At 42.3% G+C, this 17,286-nt stretch overlaps 1 protein-coding gene across 2 annotated transcripts in view; it reads left to right on the top strand.

Annotated features, from left to right (window-relative positions):
* ERN1 (endoplasmic reticulum to nucleus signaling 1) overlaps positions 1–17,286 on the top strand; it is an 82,794-nt gene that overhangs the window by 24,858 nt on the left and 40,650 nt on the right. For both annotated transcript variants that reach the window (XM_079131567.1, XM_079131568.1), the window contains exon 2: positions 2,617–2,737. In XM_079131567.1, coding sequence (XP_078987693.1) covers positions 2,617–2,737 — 121 coding nt within the window. The remainder of the gene's footprint in view (positions 1–2,616; positions 2,738–17,286) is intronic.

Below are 17,286 nucleotides of genomic sequence, written 5' to 3' on the forward strand. Positions count from 1 at the left end.
ATGTCTGAGTCCCAGGGAAGAATGGTGGAAGTCAGGTGTTCTGTCTCAGTCTGTGAACCGTGTTTCTCCTTAGGCTTCCTTTTGTTTCTGTTCCCCTCATCCAGCTTTTACCACATGGCAGGGAACCTGTTCTCCCAAGTTTTCTTTCTTTCTACTTCAGCCACCCAGAGAATCCAACTCAATTCTTTTTTTTTTTTTTTCCAACTCATTTCTTATGTGGATTCCAAGACTTGTTATACAAATGGTTATTCCTGTGGTCACTAGTTGACCAGTAGGTGGAAGTGTCCACATTTAACCCACAGTTGTGCCTACATCTACCTTTTCATTTATTCAGTCTTGGAATTGCTCCCAATAAGCTGATCTGGACACCCCACAGTAAGCTGCAAACTCTTCTCTTCTCTGAGAGATAGCCCTGTCTAATTTAGCAACAGCCCCCAGTGGCTTGTCACAGGGCCTGGTGCTCTGGACCATGCAGCTTTCTCATGTCAGGTCCAGATGTGGCTTATCACCTTCTGAGCTAAAGTAATTTTAACCATTCCTAACACAGTGTCCTTTGGATCCTCAGATAGAGCAGACATCACCTTTGAGATTCCTGTTTTCCTATCCATTCTAGCTCTGAGACTAGTTTCCTGGTTCCACAGGTAGAATTAAAAGCAGACTCTTCTTCCTCAGGCTCTAGACCTTGCACAGAGAATGGATGCAGCAAGCAGCAGTAAAGTTCGCTATTGTTCCTCCTCCTCCAGGGAGTGGGCCTGGCTCTGGACTGAGCAAAGGACTGAACCTTCCCCATCCAGGCACTCCCAAGAGATAGATGGAAGTAAGCAAGGTTCGTGCAGCAGCCCTAACACCCTACCTCCCCTTCATTAGTGGGTGCCTGCCCCAGGGAAAAAGACTTCAAGGACTGGAGTGTTTGACCCACCAACAGCCTGATCTGGAGAGTGCCATCAGGGCCTAAACTTTTAAGGGATTAACTAGACGTCGTCTGGGTTCTTAATGAGGGTGACCAGGCATTCTGGGGTCAGGCTCTCATGCACAAGTAACTCACCAGAACTTTTGTGTTTAATGCTAAAAGTCAGCCATACTCCTATCTTTTAAAAATAGCATTTATGGGACTGTGGCTGTAGCTCAGTGGTAGAGTGCTTGCCTTGCATGTGCGAGGCACTTGATTTGATCCTCAGCACCACGTAAAAATAAATAAATAAATAAAGATATTGTGTCCATCTGCAACTAAAGTATTTTTTAAAAATAGTATCTATGACAAAATTCAAGTGGTTGCAGTATAAACAAATTGCTTTGTCCTGTTTTTAATTCAAGACCCCCCCCCATACAGGAACCAGCTAATTTGTGGAATAGTATAGTCACAAAGGAAGGAAAAATCTCATTACAAGGGTTGCATTGCTGAGTGGGTCCCTATCTAATAGGGACTTTCCTAGGAAACCTTGCTAGCTGTTGGGTACCCAAGCACGCGCACACAACTGCTCCTGTGGACATCATGGATGAGGGGCCAGTTCCTAGCAAAGCCAGGGGACAGGCAGACAAAAATCTGTCTAGTATAATTATAACCACTGTGTACATCACACTTTGGATTCTGTATTTTTCACTGGATAATATATAAGCATTTTTCTGTATTATAGATTTTTCAAAGTCCTGTGTTAATGCTTATGTAACATTTTATTCAGTGTATGTATCTGAATTTATTTTAGTCTTTTAGATATTAGAAATTTTGTTCTTTCTGGGATTTTGTTGTTGTTGTCTATAAATAGGATGTAATATGTATCATCGTACCCAGAGCTTTTCCATATCTGAAATTATTTGTTTCTAGAAATAGAATTACAGGATTCAGAAATATGAATACTTTTGTTTTCTAGAAAGATTATATACTGAGCTGAAGAGATAGCTCCTCTTGGAGAGCACTCACCTAGCATGCACAAGAACCACGGTTTGAATCCCCGGACCCTCAGGTGGGGCGGGAACAAAAAAAAAAAGATTATATACTAATTTGTAATTTTCCTTATGACCAGCAGTGGATCAGAAAGATAATTCCATAGACTTTGGATATTTTCTTTAAGATGTTTTTGTATTTTTCATTGAGCAGAAAAGGTATATTCTAGTTGTATTTTGATTGTTAGGAACAGTTTGAAGTCACACTTTTATTCACAAGTATATGTGTGTGTGTGTGTTTGTGTGTGTGTGTGTGTGTGTATTTATTTTTTTATCATGGAGTCTTATGAGATGCCCAGGTTTTAGAGTGTAAAATAGGCAGATAGACCCGAGAGAAGGAAGTCAGAAGGCTGAGCTTACCGTCCCTCTCCATGTCAGTGGGTGCTGCCAGCAGATGGTTTCAGAATTCTTATCCTTGTCATGTTAGGTCATAAACCTTTTTCTCTGCAGGTAGGATTGACAGTGAGAAAGAATAAGTGACCTGGTCCCAGTCCTGACTTCACCTCTTGTGCAGACATGTGCACTTGATGGGAGCACAGGCCCTTCCCACCTCAGTTTTTTCCATCTTTGAGATGGAGGATTTTATGAAGGATAACTTGAGGTGGGGGTCTGTGATTGTACATGCCCAAGGGGAAGAAGCATATTGACGTGGAGCATCTTTACATCCCATTGCAGATTTTTGGAAACACCAGCACTGTGACACTGCCTGAAACCTTGTTGTTCGTGTCAACGCTGGATGGGAGTTTGCATGCTGTCAGCAAGAGGACAGGCTCCATCAAATGGACTTTAAAAGAAGGTAATTTGGACTTCTGCTTTGCTGCTTCCAAGTAAACATATTCCAAATAAAGAGAAAACGGTTATATGTTATTTAATAAAATAAGAAAAGAGAATGGGATAAAGAGAGGGAATGAGTTCTGCTCAAACCGTGTCTGTAACCTGAATTGTGATTATCCACTAAGTGAATCAGTTGAAGAAGCGGTTCTTATCTTTTTGCTTCTTTGCTTCTGTACAGACTTTTAAAAGCTCTGGGTTTTTCTATTAATAACTCTGGCTAGTTGGTCTTTATGCTGCATTAGATATGTCAGGTTCTGATGATTAGAATCTTGTAATCATAATTACAAAAAGATGTCTCCTCAGCTCCTCAAATTACTCATTTGTTTTTTTTTTTTTTTTTTTTTTTTTTACTCATTTGTTTTTATAGTCAGGCTGTAAGATTTGACATTCATCCAAGCTAACCACTTTATTGGATTGTTGTGGTGAGGGGAACAAAAGACTGGGCTTGTTTTTTTGTTTAACCTCTTACATGTCTATCTTATGATCTTATCTTCCTGATGCTAGTTAGCAGAGTGGAGCCCTATAGCTGGGAAATTAATTGTATTTGATTTCCAAGGTAATCTTCCCAGATAAAAACCATGCAAATCTCAGAATTTGGAACTTTCAGTGTCATTTCTGCTTGTCTAATAATAATTCTCATTTGGCCATAGTTTGTCTCACCAGCATGTTTTTTTGGCACTACTTTGTGCTCATTATTTTCATGAGCACATCCAGTAGTTTTTCTTTGTTGAAGAAAGCTTCTGAAATAGTAGTCTAGATGAAAAAATATTGGCATGTGTCAAAAGGTCACATCATCTTGTCAGTTCAGTAGCAAACGTGTGTCCATCCTGGGTATCACAGGCATCCTGCCTCACCTGGTTGGGCTCTGATTGTATCAGCAAGAACTTTAAGCCACTAAAAGAACCGGCTGTCTCAGGAGTGATGAGCACAAGAAGACTATAATGATGACTTTCCATTTCGGGTTTCAAGAATGTCATCTGTACTGTATGTCCTTCGTAGTTAAGACTTGTAATGTATTAAAATGAAAGCAGAAATCTTTAAATTTCAGAATTTCCTATTTTGTACAGAGGTGAAAATCAGCAAGTCACAAAGGGATTAGGAGAAACATATTGGCTGTTGCATGTTAGGACCCCTGTCTCAGTTTCAGTGTTTGCAGGCAGGGCTCCTTTCCCCAGGCTGCTTCCTTCTGCTCTGCTCTACTCCGCACATGTAGTTTTAAGTTGATCTTCTCCAAGTCTTTATGTAGCTTCAGCTGTGTCAAGCAAAACTGTGTTGTCTGTTACTTAGTCACACATTCAAATTAATCTATTCTCTCCTATAACTTAGAGCTGAAAGAACTTGCCTTTTTTTTTTTTTTTTTTTTTTTTTTACTCCATTTAACATGTATTTAGAGAACCTAAACTGGGAGAGATACTATATGGACACAAAGATGAAAAACAGAAACTTTGTCCTCAAAGCACGCAGTGGTCTGATGGGGAGAAAAGACAAGTTCAAAGGACTTCCACTCAGAGCCGGGTTCTTAAGTGTGCAAGAGAGGTACTGGTAATGTGCTGTGAGCCCGCACCATCTGCCATAGGAGAGGCAGTGTGAAACTGTGGTATTGGAGGTGAGCCGTGGAGGCTAAGATGAGTGTCAGCCAGGATAGAGGCGTTGGAAAGAGCACAGGAGGCTGCAGGTTTGGGGTGCAGGGACAGGCCCCATGCAGCAGGACCTTAGGGACACATTAAAGGTGGAAGGCAGGAGGGTCACAGGGTGTCTCAAGCCTAGTGATTCAACAGGAAGCTGAGAACCATTAACGCACTTCAGCAGATGACTCAGCTGATGCTCTCCTTTCAGATGAATCCAGCAGCAGTGCGTAAGAGGGTGGCTAGAGACAGGAAGGTGACCTGAAAAGGGGCAGGGGGAAGAGATGGGTTGGGAAGGGCGAGAGGTAGAATTCAACAACTGATTAGGTGGGGGAGCAGAGAGGAGCTAAAGGCCACAGAGGAATCCTGTTAAGGTCTAATAGTTTCAAGTCGTATTCATTACGTTTAGGACTCATTGCTTTGCTAAGAATAAGCTGGCTTTTTAAAGTTAAGTTCAATTGACCTTGATACCAGGAGCCTCAATTTTTATTTCTCTACAAAGATTAAGGATGGTAATGCATTGATAATCTGAGTTGGCAATTTAATTTTAATTTGGGAGTTATAAGTAAAAGTTTTAAAACTAGCATTTCTAAATCATTAATATGTACATGGATTATGAAGGTGTCCAGATGCTACTATAGTTCCTAAGGATGCAGTAAGGAAACAAAACAGGCAAAAAATAAAATAAAATAACAATAACAAAAGAAAACTCTCCTTTGCTCAAAGTTTTTATTCTAGCAGGGAAACAGATAGGAAAGAAACTCATCGTGAAAAGAACTGTGGAGAAAGACAAAGCAGAGAAGCAAAATGGGTAGTGCCTGGTTGGGCGGGTGCAAGGACAGCAGTTTCAAACAGGGACGACCCCACTGGGAAGGTGTCTTTTAAGCAAGTCCTCAAGGAGGCTAGGGCATCATTCAGGGGGAAGGCATAGCAGCTAGGGGCAGAAGTGTCCTCGGCTGAGGAGCACTGAAAGTCAGTGTGGCTGCAGTGGAGTAGGAGATGGGCCAGGCTGAGAGGTTATGGGGCCAGTCAGGAAAGGAGCGGCCCAGTTCTCCCTTCATATAATTTTTTTAAAGGGACCCCCCTTGATTATCCTGAAACAAATTTTATAGACAGGGACCTACCTATACACAGTTTCACAAAGGAATGTATTACCCAATTGGTAATCCAAAACTGAAATATTAGAAAAGTAATTTTTAATCACATATGCAGAATTCAGCATATAAATACTCAGGCCTACACCACTGGTCCGCCTGTTAGAGAATGCTGTATCTGTTAATGCAGGTGGATCTAAAGCAGCAAGGCTGACCCATACCTGTGGAGACTGGCTCTCCCAGGTGGAAACTTCTTGGTAATGTTTCATACAAGGAAATATAGTCTTACTGGCATATAATAGTTACCATTCGAGAAAATTTCATATATGAAATCATGCCAAAATTACTTTTGTGCTTATATGTAAAGCAGATTGCAGGCTTAAGTAATTAGTAAAGGTTTTTGGCCCATGTGAGTGTCTGGCAGAACACGAGAACAGTGTGCAGATTCAGCTCAGTCTTGGATTATGCAGGACTACCTAGCCTCCCTGGTCCCCACACTTAGGGCCTGTGTCATGTGGCCATCAGGAAAGGCCCTTAAAGATTTCCTAAGCATTCCCAATTGGACTGTGCCCTTTCCATGAAGACCACTAGTATAGAGCCTGTTCAACATATTTTTTTTTTCAGTCATTGGAGGAATATGAGCAGAGGGGTGACATGTCTTGTTGTTACAGACCAAACGTCCATATGTTCATGTCCCCACAAAATTCACATATTGAATCTTTTTTTTTTTTTTTTTTTTGGTACTAAGGATTGAACCTAGGGATGCTTAACTACCGAGACACATTCCCAGCCCTTTTAAAAATATTTTATTTAGAGACTGGGTCTCTCTAAGTTGCCGAGGCTGGCTTCAGTCCTCCTGCCTCAGCCTCCTGAGCCATTGTCACATACGAATCTTTAACCCTCAGTGTAACAGTATTTGGAGGTGTGGACTTTGGGCGATTATTGTGAGGGTGAGGCCCTATGATAGGATTGTCTTTATGACAAGAGGAGGTGAGATCAGAGGATGGCCGCTCTGCCATATGAGGAGACAGTGAGAAGACAGCTGTCTGCAAGCCAGGAGGAGAGCCCTCACCAGAACCCAATCATGCTGGCACTCTGACCTCAGACTTCCCAACCTCCACAGCTGGGAGGAATACATTTTGTTTAAGGTCCTCAGTGTCTGGTATTTTGTTAGGCAACTGGAGCAGACTGAAACTGAAGTACCTCACTTTATGGGATCAGCAGGAGCCTTAAGACTGAAGAGAGGGCCAGAAAGAAGTGGGGAGACCAGTCAGGAGTCTACTGTGCCGACCAGGCAAGGGAGGATACTGCTGTGGGCCTGAGTCTCAGCAGTGGGAGCGGGAGAAACTCGCTGATGCAAACAGATGTCTTTAACTCATCAACTGGGGTTCTTCAGAATACAAATCTGTGACTCCATTTAGTGGTTTCCTCACGGTTAACTTTTTTTAGGAACCCACAAACTATGAGTTTGTTGAGCCTACCCTCTGCCCCTTTCCACAGTGGTTTTGGCAGGTGCTTTTGTTCTTCAACCCAACATGTGTTGTTGCTCTTCCCAGAAATGGAGGTTTCTTGTTCCATAGTGGCAATTATACCTAGTAGGAAAATTAATCTTATTTGGTCTCTGGAACTAATGGGAATTGTGACTTTTTACTTTAGGAGTGATCTTAGCCCGATTTTGTGTGATTTTGTAACTGTAGCAATATTCCACCTGTCTCTGAAATTTCTCCAATGAACAAGGTTGAGTATGTTTCATTTCTGCGATTTTAGACCAAACAAACTGAGAATGGTGTTGTCATGTTTTGTTTCAGATTAGCTTTTACAAAGCTTGCTTTGACCTGATTGAGTTGAAGGGACTCTCGTATTTCCAGGGCTAGTTTAAAGCATCTTATAGTCACCATAAAATACTAGTTGATGCTGGTTTTTGACACTCAAATCTCCATCAGATTACTGGTTATTTTTTAGTAACCCTACTCTTTTTCTCTTCTAGCTCCTTTCCAATAATGATAGGCACTAAGGACTGGGTCTGATTTAGAACCATTCTTTGCTAATCATAAAAATATGCTAAATGTGCAATCTAGCTCCTTTCCCAACCAGACTCCTGAGGTGTCCCTGGAGTGGTTAATACTAGAGGTTTCTCAGGAGGGTGAGAACAAAATTAGTTATTTGAAATTTTAAGATAATCTTATTCCCATGTGTTACCCTTTCTAAATGTGTACCTCTTGTTTTGGTTCTTCCCTGTGCTGACAGAGTCAAGCCTACCAGTCTGGAAAATACTGACACTCTGCTTCTTGCCCCTCAGTGTCCAGGTGATCACCACGTGGACCTGTGACTTAGCAGGCAGCTTCAGAATCTGATTCCTTTCAGTCCTAGATGAACTTGGCAGCTTCCTGACCACTATCACTGTGCTCCATATCCTTCTGTCTGCCTTAATGCCCTCCACAAAGACCAATTGGACCATGCTGCACTTGTCTCTGAAATACTTGGTGTTGTCTATAGGGGCGCTGCTGCCAGTACAGTCTGCCCACCTGTGCATGAGGAGAGGCATATAAAAAGGGGGAGTGCGCATCATCTATCATGGGCTGGACACTTCTACCCTTGTCCTTTACTACAGCTAGTTTGAGAAACACTGGCTCCTGGGGGTCAAGATTGAGCTCTGTGTACACAAAACCTTCACAGTCCTCTTACCCACTTCTCAGCCTCAGTTCCCTGGCTGTCCACCCTCCTGGCACATGGCTCCTTATCAGGCCTCAGAGCCCTCAGGCCTTCATTTACAGTATTAAATAGACTCCCTTTCCTGGCTGCTCACCTGGCTTCCCAAGGCACATTGTTGCAGACTGTCATGGCACTTCCAACTGTGCTATGAGCTGCCTGCATCTGTCTTCCTACTGGATTTCTACATCCTTTGACTGGGCCTCCAGGCAGCTGGGGTACTCAGTAAATGTCTGAGGCAGCTAACACCCATTCTGCTCTCAGGACCCTTCTGACTGGTATTTCTGTGAATCCTGAGAAGCAGATGGGATTTGCCTTGCCTCCTGGGATGCATCTCTGTCATTTGTACCATCATGGTGGTGGTTTCCAGTTCCAGCTTCTGGTCCTGAGTGTCATCCTGCATTTCATGGCTTTTGCCATTGTTTGCCTTGTCTACCCCTAGCCAGTGTGCACGTTACTCTGGAAGAGTCAGATTTGTCTTCAGCAGGGTGGTGGAAACATGAGAAGGAGAGATTGTGCAAATTGATGACGTTTCATTAATACTTTTAGCCTGTTTTCTCTTAAGGAATTCTCAAGGCTTAGGATATGCATCATCTACCTTTCCACCTCACTGCTCAAGCATAAGAAAAGTGTTTATTTCCTTCCATTATTGTGGAGGATTGAAAGTAAGTCTTATGAGTGGGAATGTGACAGAGGCCTGTTTTTGCTTTTGAGTATTTTGAAAGGGTGTTAGGTTCTGTCTTTTTCCTTTGAGTTTTACTTTTTAACATGGAAGATGTTTAATATTCCAGCATAGAGCTATTATATAATACACCCCTTGTGCCCACCGGTCAGTTCCAGTAAATGCCAACTTACTTTGGCTTTGTTCGTCTGCGTTCCCACTGGCTTCCCTTCCTCATGCTTGGGATGTGCTTCTAAGTGCCACTTTTCCTATTTCATAGGGGTTCTCTTAGCAGCAATCCCCACATGCAGTAGCTAAGATATCAGCTCTAATGAGTATTCTTAGTGTTAGTTGGCATGTGTTGGAATACAGTTGTGATTGTAGAAGTATATGGATAAAGCTCCTGTTTGACTGTGACTTAATTACCTATCCCTTTATGTACCTTTGAGTGTTCATGTGGTTGATGGTACCCCATTACTTGAAAATGAATTCTCGAAGTCATGTGTGACACCCTGAGAGGAACTTGGGCATGTTTGCTTTTGGTCTTCAATTCCTTCAGGACTGATTTTTAACATTTCATGTGCGTTTTTCCACCTGAGTTACTGCTGTCAAGGTGAACATAGTAGAATTTTGTTGCTGTTGATATGGCTAGTTTTCCTGATTACTTTGTTATTTCCATGTGGTCACTTTTGTCATACACAACATTGTGTGATTTGCAGGGATGATTCCTGAAGAAAACTTGTTATGTGCTTTCTCAGTTCTGATGAGATTTACGATTTGAGGAGCTTTTGATTAGACATCTGTTTTAAAGTGCTTTCCTCATAAAATCTGGACTTAGAAGAACTTTTGAGACTTTTTAACTTACTATTGGGACCTTACAACCTTAATGGAAGTTTAAGTTTTAGATTAGCCAAGTACCTTTCCTCTAGAGGGAAGGAATAAACTGCCACTAGGGAGAAATGTTCCCTAATTGGGTCACTTAAATGCATGAAACATATTTGGGAGAGTTAAGTTTTGAGTTAAGAGAAGGTGAATGACTATGTTTCTGCCAGTATTTTTTTAAATAAGGAAATGGCAGTTTACCACATTCAGACTGTACCTCTCTAGTTTCACTGTTACCTTCTGCTAGGATTAAAATCTGTCATCTTTTCTCATTCCTTTCTTTCACTAATTACTGCCTGTCAGGACTGTTTGGCTGGTCTCTCCTCTGTCCCACCCTGGCTCAAGCCCGCCATACCTGGGCTGTCCTGTTGCCTTCCTCCCACCTATGTGATTCCTCTTTCCCCTTTCCTTCATCTCTGCCCTGATGGCCACCTGTCTTACCTGCATTTGGTAGACTATCACATTCTCCTTTTTTCAGAAACCTCCAGTTGGCTTCTGCTGCCCACATACCCCATTGCAGTCTTTAAGACTTAATTTTATTATGCCTCAGCAGGAACTTGTCACACTGGTCTGGCCTCGTTCCCACAACAGGGTAACAGTCCTCACTCAAGTTGTCTTGTTGTCCCTGTGCCGTGAACCTGCTACCTTCGTGAAAGTCTTCTGACTGTACCTAGGAGGGCCTGTGGCACACACCACGTGTTTTACGGGTCTTTGTATCACTTCATGTATAATCACTTTATAAGCCAGTTGTACACTTCTTTTCATTATCCTGTGCAGTATGTTACAGAGAACCAAGCTGATAATAGATTCCTGACATTTGTTTTTGAGATGTATGTGATAAATCTCAACAGATAATTACTAGTATTTGGGTTGTTGACCTTCTCCTAAGAGAGAATGAGAGAGGGAATGCAAAGCTGTTGGAACTTTGTCTGTAGGTCCTTAAATCTCTTTTGAAAGCTCCAGCCCAGTACATTTCAAGTTATTGCTAGAGGTACACTAAGAAGGGGCCAGTTTGGAGTATTTCTGACTGTGCTGTGACATCTTGGTTGCATTGGAGAAGTCTTCAGTCAAGGAAGCTGGTTTTAAATGCCTGCATTTGGGACCAAATAGGGGGTCAGCAGGAAGGCCAGGGGCATTAGGGCAGTACAACCAGTGCTTATCTAGATGCTGCTGGAGAAGCGATATGTTCCAGAAATATCGGTGCTCATCTGGGGAAAAGAATAGAACGATCTTGCAAAGTTCCTTGAGCTATCGTCAAGTGAGCAGCCTGTTCTCATGGCTTCTGTAATCAAAGAGCTCTTATTTCTTCCTACGTGGAAGAAATCTGCCTGAATCACTCCAAGAGAGGCCATTCATCCTGAACTCCAGTTTAAATAATTCGTTAGATCTTGATTGACTTCATCAAAGACATTTTCTGTTTAGCTGACTCGCCACTGCACATTCCCCCTGTGTCAGTACCAGTTCTGGCTAGGCTGGTCCGAGACACCAGCCATGGTGCTGACAGGGTCTTCTCCCGGTGTGCCCTGGGAAGCTAGAGGACAGGCTTCCCCAGGCCCCTGCAGGTGGGAGCTGGAAGGACGGGTCTTTCTTTCCAGGAGCCTGTTAGAAAGTGTTTTTTGAAATATCATCTTTTGTTAGCTTCTGCCTTTTTTTTTTTTTTTTTAACTTTTTATTTAGAAAAGAGAACAGGGTCATGAACCCTGCAGCTCCTGCTGCAGAAATGGTCATCACATGGCAGTGCCCTCTACTCCCCTCCATTTTTTCGAAGCAGCTGCCCAGACTGTTTGTGGATTTTATAATGCAGGCTTGTTCGTGAAAATACCTTTTACCTTAGGAAAAATTTTAGTGACTGTATGCCACATGAGATGTTGACTGCCTTAACTTACTGATTTCCTTCCATTCTACATTTGCAGTACCTACTTTGCATGAGGGCACAAAGGCTCGGGCAGCCCCCACCCAAGAGCTCTTCTCTGATCATTCACTAAGCTGTATAGTGAGCTTTCTGTACTTTCCTGTGTATATATCACATTAAACAAAATAGATGGGCCCTGCCTCCAGATTGATTAGAATTCAGTCAGCCCTCAGATATTTAAGAACCAGAGAAGCCACAGGCAATGAAGTACCTGTCCCTTGAGAAACCTGCATCACAAGTACATTCCAAGTGCAGTGCATGGTGCATTTCTGATTTCCTGGAGGCGGGGGTGATTGAACAGATTTAAATAGATGGAGATGGAACAGATTAGAGTGAGTGCAGCGACCAACATGATGGAAGCATAGAGTGAGTTTGGGGAAAGGGCATCTCTGAAAGATAATTATGCAGAAGAATTGGGCCCACGTTTTGGGGAACCTTGAATACTAAGGACCCCAGTTGCCAGACCATGTTGCTAGGAGAGGCTCTAAGGTACCACTGTACTTGTTTTAATGTTTTGAGAGAAACACAGTAATACTTGACAAGTGTCAATGTCACACTTGAGGGAATTTGTAATTTTAACATTAGATTGTGTTGCATTCCTTTCAGTGATATTGTATCATTGGGAAGGTGAGTTTTTGACATTTTCTGTGACAAAATTCAAATACCACATGAAAATGCATGTGGAATGTTAACAAGGGTGGCAGTGTCCAGTCCCTTACAAGATTTAGAAGTTGTGCAGCACAGGTACCAGTAGGTACACATATCCCATTGGTAAGTGATTGGGGTTAAGAATGAAATAAAATTTTTTCTTTCAATTTTTGTGTTTTAACTTTTTTCCCCCATAAGACTTTTCAGTTGCTAGACCCTAAGTACTTACTAAGTTATTTGGACCTAACTATTGAATAAATGGAACTGTTGGGCACTGGGAAAAAAATGTAGAGAGACACGAAAGGTGCTGTAAACCAGAGAGTTTGGGAACCTCTGACTTGAGCCACCAAGATAGAAGGCATTCAGTAGGCGAGAGGAGTCATTGTAGGATTCTACCTCAGGGAGAGGCATGCGCAGATTTGCCTTTGTCAAGCCCTCTTAGCAGCAGGGGGAGTGTGGATTTGAAAGGCAGATGCTCAGACAAGGAGAGATGTGAATGGTACAACCATTTGGACAACTGTTTGGCAGTTTCTTATCAAGTCAAATGCAAACAATATGACTCAGCCATTCTGCTCCTTAGATATTTTCCCAGGAGAAATGGAAACAGGCTGAAATAAATACTTGCACACAAATGTTAATAGTAGTTTGATTCACAATAGCAAAACCAACAACAGAGTAGACAACCCAAGTGACCATCAACAGGTAAATAGATACACAAATTGTAGCATATTCTTTGAGTAAAATACTACTCAGCAATAAAAAAGAGCGAACTGTGATATATACAACAGGGATGAATTCCAAAAACATCTTGCTGAGAGAAAGAAGCCAGACACAATCCCAACTATATGATCTCCATTTGTGAATTATAACAAACAAAAAGAACCTATCAGTGGTTGTCTGGGTGAGGATGGAGTACTGAAACCAAAGGGGTATAAGAAAATGTTTGGAGTGATGGAAGCACTCTGTATCTTGACAATGATGGTAGTTACAGGGGTGAATATGCTTTCAAGATTATTCAACCTGTGTGCTTAAAAAGGATGCATTTGGGAGAGGAAGGGGAGCTTGCACAGAGAAGAGGAAGAACCAGAGGATTTATAGGCAGAGGGGTAGTTAGCCAGCAGAAGGGAGGAGCTGGAGATTCCAGAAACAGGGTACTGCCTGCGGCTGCAGATGAAAATGTGAAGTATCTGGGCATGAAGGTTAAAGCGTTGTCCCTTTACAAAGACTTGAAGGGAAGGGTGAAATGGGCAGACTCAGAAGGTAAAAGGTAGGAAGTCTCACTGAGCTCATGCAGTCCCCCTGTGGCACAGAAAGAAATGGGCCTTGAGGCATGGAGGCAAGGTTTGAAATAGCAGCCAAGAGGGATGGGAACAGAGGCCAACCAGAAAGTAGATTGATAAATCTATTGGCCTGCAACCCAACTGGCCATATATGCATTAGGTATCTCCACAAATGATTGCAATATTTTCTTCAACAGTGCTCAGAGCCTGGATGGAGGAAAGGGAATTGTGAGATAGATCCTGAGTTGAGGGTTGATTGTATATCTGCTGGATGATTGGAAGGGATCAATGATGGGATGCAGGCTAAACAGGAAACAAAAGGGAAACTAACAGTTTCTCCAGTCAACAGTACATGAAATACCTTCTGTGTGCCAGGCACTATTTCAGATGCTAAGAATATAGCAGACAACAGAAGATAAACCAACTCTGTAGGAGCTTGCAGTGGTGGAGTTGAACATTAAACAGGTCAGTAACAAAATGTAAAGATCTTCAGCGGTGGTGAGTGTCATGGAGAAAAATTTAGCAGAGAAGAGGAATAGGAGATCCCAGGGGAATAAGAGGTGGAAGACTTCTCTGAGGTAGTGACATTTGGTCAAACACCTAGGCAGACAGGAACAGCAAATGCAAAGGCCCTGAGGCAGGGGCATGCTTAGCAGAATTTAAGGAATGCAAAGAGGCCTACGTGCCTGGAATAGAGTGAGGAGGAAATAGGAGGTCCTTAGAAGGTGAGAGGAGGGATTGTGTGGGATTTATGGGCTCACGTATGCCTTTGCTGACTGAGATCAGGAGCTAACAAAAGATTTTGAATGACCAGAAAGCATAATCTGATTTGTTTTTTAAAGGATCACTCTTCTCTGTGTCAAGACAATGACTGAAAATTTCAACAAGTATTTAATCCTCATTTAATCCACAGAGATGCCACATGAAGTCAGTGTTATCTATTTTTTTCCCCTTTACGATGAGGAAATTGAGGTTAAGAGAAATTAAACAACTTTGCCAAAGTGTCTCAGATGGTTAGTGGCAGAGCCATGCCTACATTTGTCTGATTCCTAGAGATAGATTAGGAGAAAAGGGAGGACTTGGGACACAAGGGACACTGGAAGTAGGAAGCAGAATGGCAGTCCTTGTAGAAATAGACCACAGATTTTGACAACCAGTGGCATGCGTTAGGGAGAAATAGGTGTCAGCAGTGTATTTGAGTCTTGACTGTCTTCTAGGTTCTGGTAACTAAATAGGGTAATCAAGAGCAGAAGCCATTCTGGAGGGGGTAACCCGGATGGTGGAGGTTGAGGTGCTGGTAGGAAATTGTGAAATGTCCAGTTAATTGATCTAGCAGGAAGAGCTCATGGTGGTTCTCTAACCCTAACTTCTCAGGGTGGTTAGGGTTAGAGAAGTGGATATATTTCCTGAGAGAGAAAAGAGAGTCAGGGGGAGATCATGGAAATGCCCTTCCAGATTTGAAGCAGGGAGCAGGAACAAAAACTCACTTCTTAAACTAGCAAGGGCGATTAGATTAGCAGGATATAGTAGCAGCTAGAACCTTGGTTTCTGTGAGTGGAAAGGCTGTGGCATTTCAGGCCCCAGCTGGACACTAGGGACATGGAGTCGAGTCCAGTGGCTGTTCCTCCCAGGGCAGCAGTGAGCCGGTTGCTCTCCTCCTGAATTGATCCTGGGAGACCAAACTTTAATTGCAACTATTTTCCCCCATCTTTACCCAGTAACCTCATCTTACTTTGAATAACGCTGGTTTTCACACTTATGAAGGAAACCCCTCCCCGCTTCTTTTTCCTGAAAGTAAAACAACGTGGTGAGGTTGGCTTTTATCCTTATCAGGCTCAGTATAGATAAGTGGCTTATTTTGCAGTAGTGTTTGTTTACAGCCTTACAGTTTGCTCAGTGTGTCTTTTCCCATGGTTAAAAACTTCTTAAAGCAAGAATCTTGCCTGATACCAGTTCTCATTATTAGATCAAAACCACCATATTTTCCTGCTGATCTTTGATTGTACACTTTCAGATGATGCATTTTGTTTTAATTTTGCTGACTTCCCAAAGTATCTTTAACCTTTTTTAGATGGAAAAATTCCCAGCATATGAACAGAGAATAGTAAAAATGACTAGTCTGTGTTCTCATTTTCCATTTTAACAGTAACCACCAGTCCCCCACTTTGTATCTGTTCCCACACACATTTATTTTCTGTAATATTTTCAGGAAAATTTTGGATCCAAATGATTCTTTAAGAAGACAATTTTCTATCAACGAGGTCCTTGTTATACCTCTACAGCCACACTGCAGCTTGCTTGCCCCTGTCAGAGCCATCTTAGTTGTTGGGTTTTTATCTGATTCACACATTTACAAAAGCCTATCTAGGTACCCATTTTCACTGAGTAGATGGGGAATGCTAAGTGACCTTAAGATCCTCCTTCTGGAATTTATCTCCTCCTGAGACCAGGAAACAAGCCTGGGTCTCACATGCCAATGTGGTTGTCCTGGGAATCCTTCCTTGTTTCCACTGGTGTCCTATATCTTATGGTACAGGGCACATCTTGGGGCCTGAGGTCTCAGGGTCAGGTGACCCATGGATAGGCTAGAGAAAACCTGGAAAATCTGCATCTAAAGACAAGTTCATAAGACTGAGCAAACATTGTACACAAAGATCAGCTTATGAGCAAGTACCAGTCATGTTGCTCTCAAAGTTTTGTCTCTGGTGAATTGCTAGATGTTGACAGTGCCCTTTTTATTTGTGTTTATCTGTGATAGTGTTAAGTGACTGAAATGAACAAAAAAGATGCCTTTTTTACTGCCAGCTTTCTTTGGAATATGACAGTCATGCTTTTCCTGGCTCCCAAGACTTCAGGGCCATGTTGGAGAACCAGAGTCCTAATTGCACCTTGACTAGTTTATGTCAGTTGTGTGAGTGACGTTCGCCTTTATTTCCTGTCTCTTGCATCAGTCTGTTTGTGAGAGTGTACCAAGAGGTGATTAATGGGAAAGACAAACATATGCTTACTGACTGAAAGTTCATCCTGTTTCCTAAAGTGTTTTTGGTTTAGTGAATTGTTTGTTTGCTGCCCACAGACCACATCTGGTGTGTGTACTTCTGTCGTAGTAAGCACCGTATGTCTCTGTGTAGGAGCTGGTCTTTCAAAGCAAAGTCAACATGTGATAAAGCTTGATAAAGCTTCCTTCATCAAGAATCCCAATTGGCAAGGGGGATTAGACAGCTCTCTGACACCATAAAGCAGAGCCTCCTGGGTCTGGGATTCTGCATACAAAATCCTATTAGAATGTTCTCTGAAGTTGTGTACAGCACGGCTGTAGCCATGGGTTTTGAATGTTGGCAATAACTCCTCTGGTCTCTTGCCTGAGGATTTCAGATGTGTTCCAGCACAGTGCTACTGCTCATGCCCTTTCACCTCCGCCACCATCTACCCCAGCCAACCAGGAACCGCCTCTTAATGTGTGCCCAAGAGAATCTAGGGAGACATTCCCATTTTTAACTGTTGTAAATATGAAATTGATTTAGAGAGAGAGGAAAGAAAAAGTTTTCCCAACTTAAAAATTAATACCTGCTTTTGTAGAAAATTTGAGAAATATAGAAAAGGTTGGGGGTGGCTTATACTTTTACAGAGATAACTTCCAATTAGTATTTTGGTCTTTCCATCCAGTTTTTTCTGTGGGCATTAAAAGTTTTCCCCATAC

Source organism: Sciurus vulgaris (assembly GCF_902686455.1).
Source record: "Sciurus vulgaris genome assembly, chromosome: 3".
Classification (NCBI taxonomy): Eukaryota; Metazoa; Chordata; class Mammalia; order Rodentia; family Sciuridae; genus Sciurus; species Sciurus vulgaris.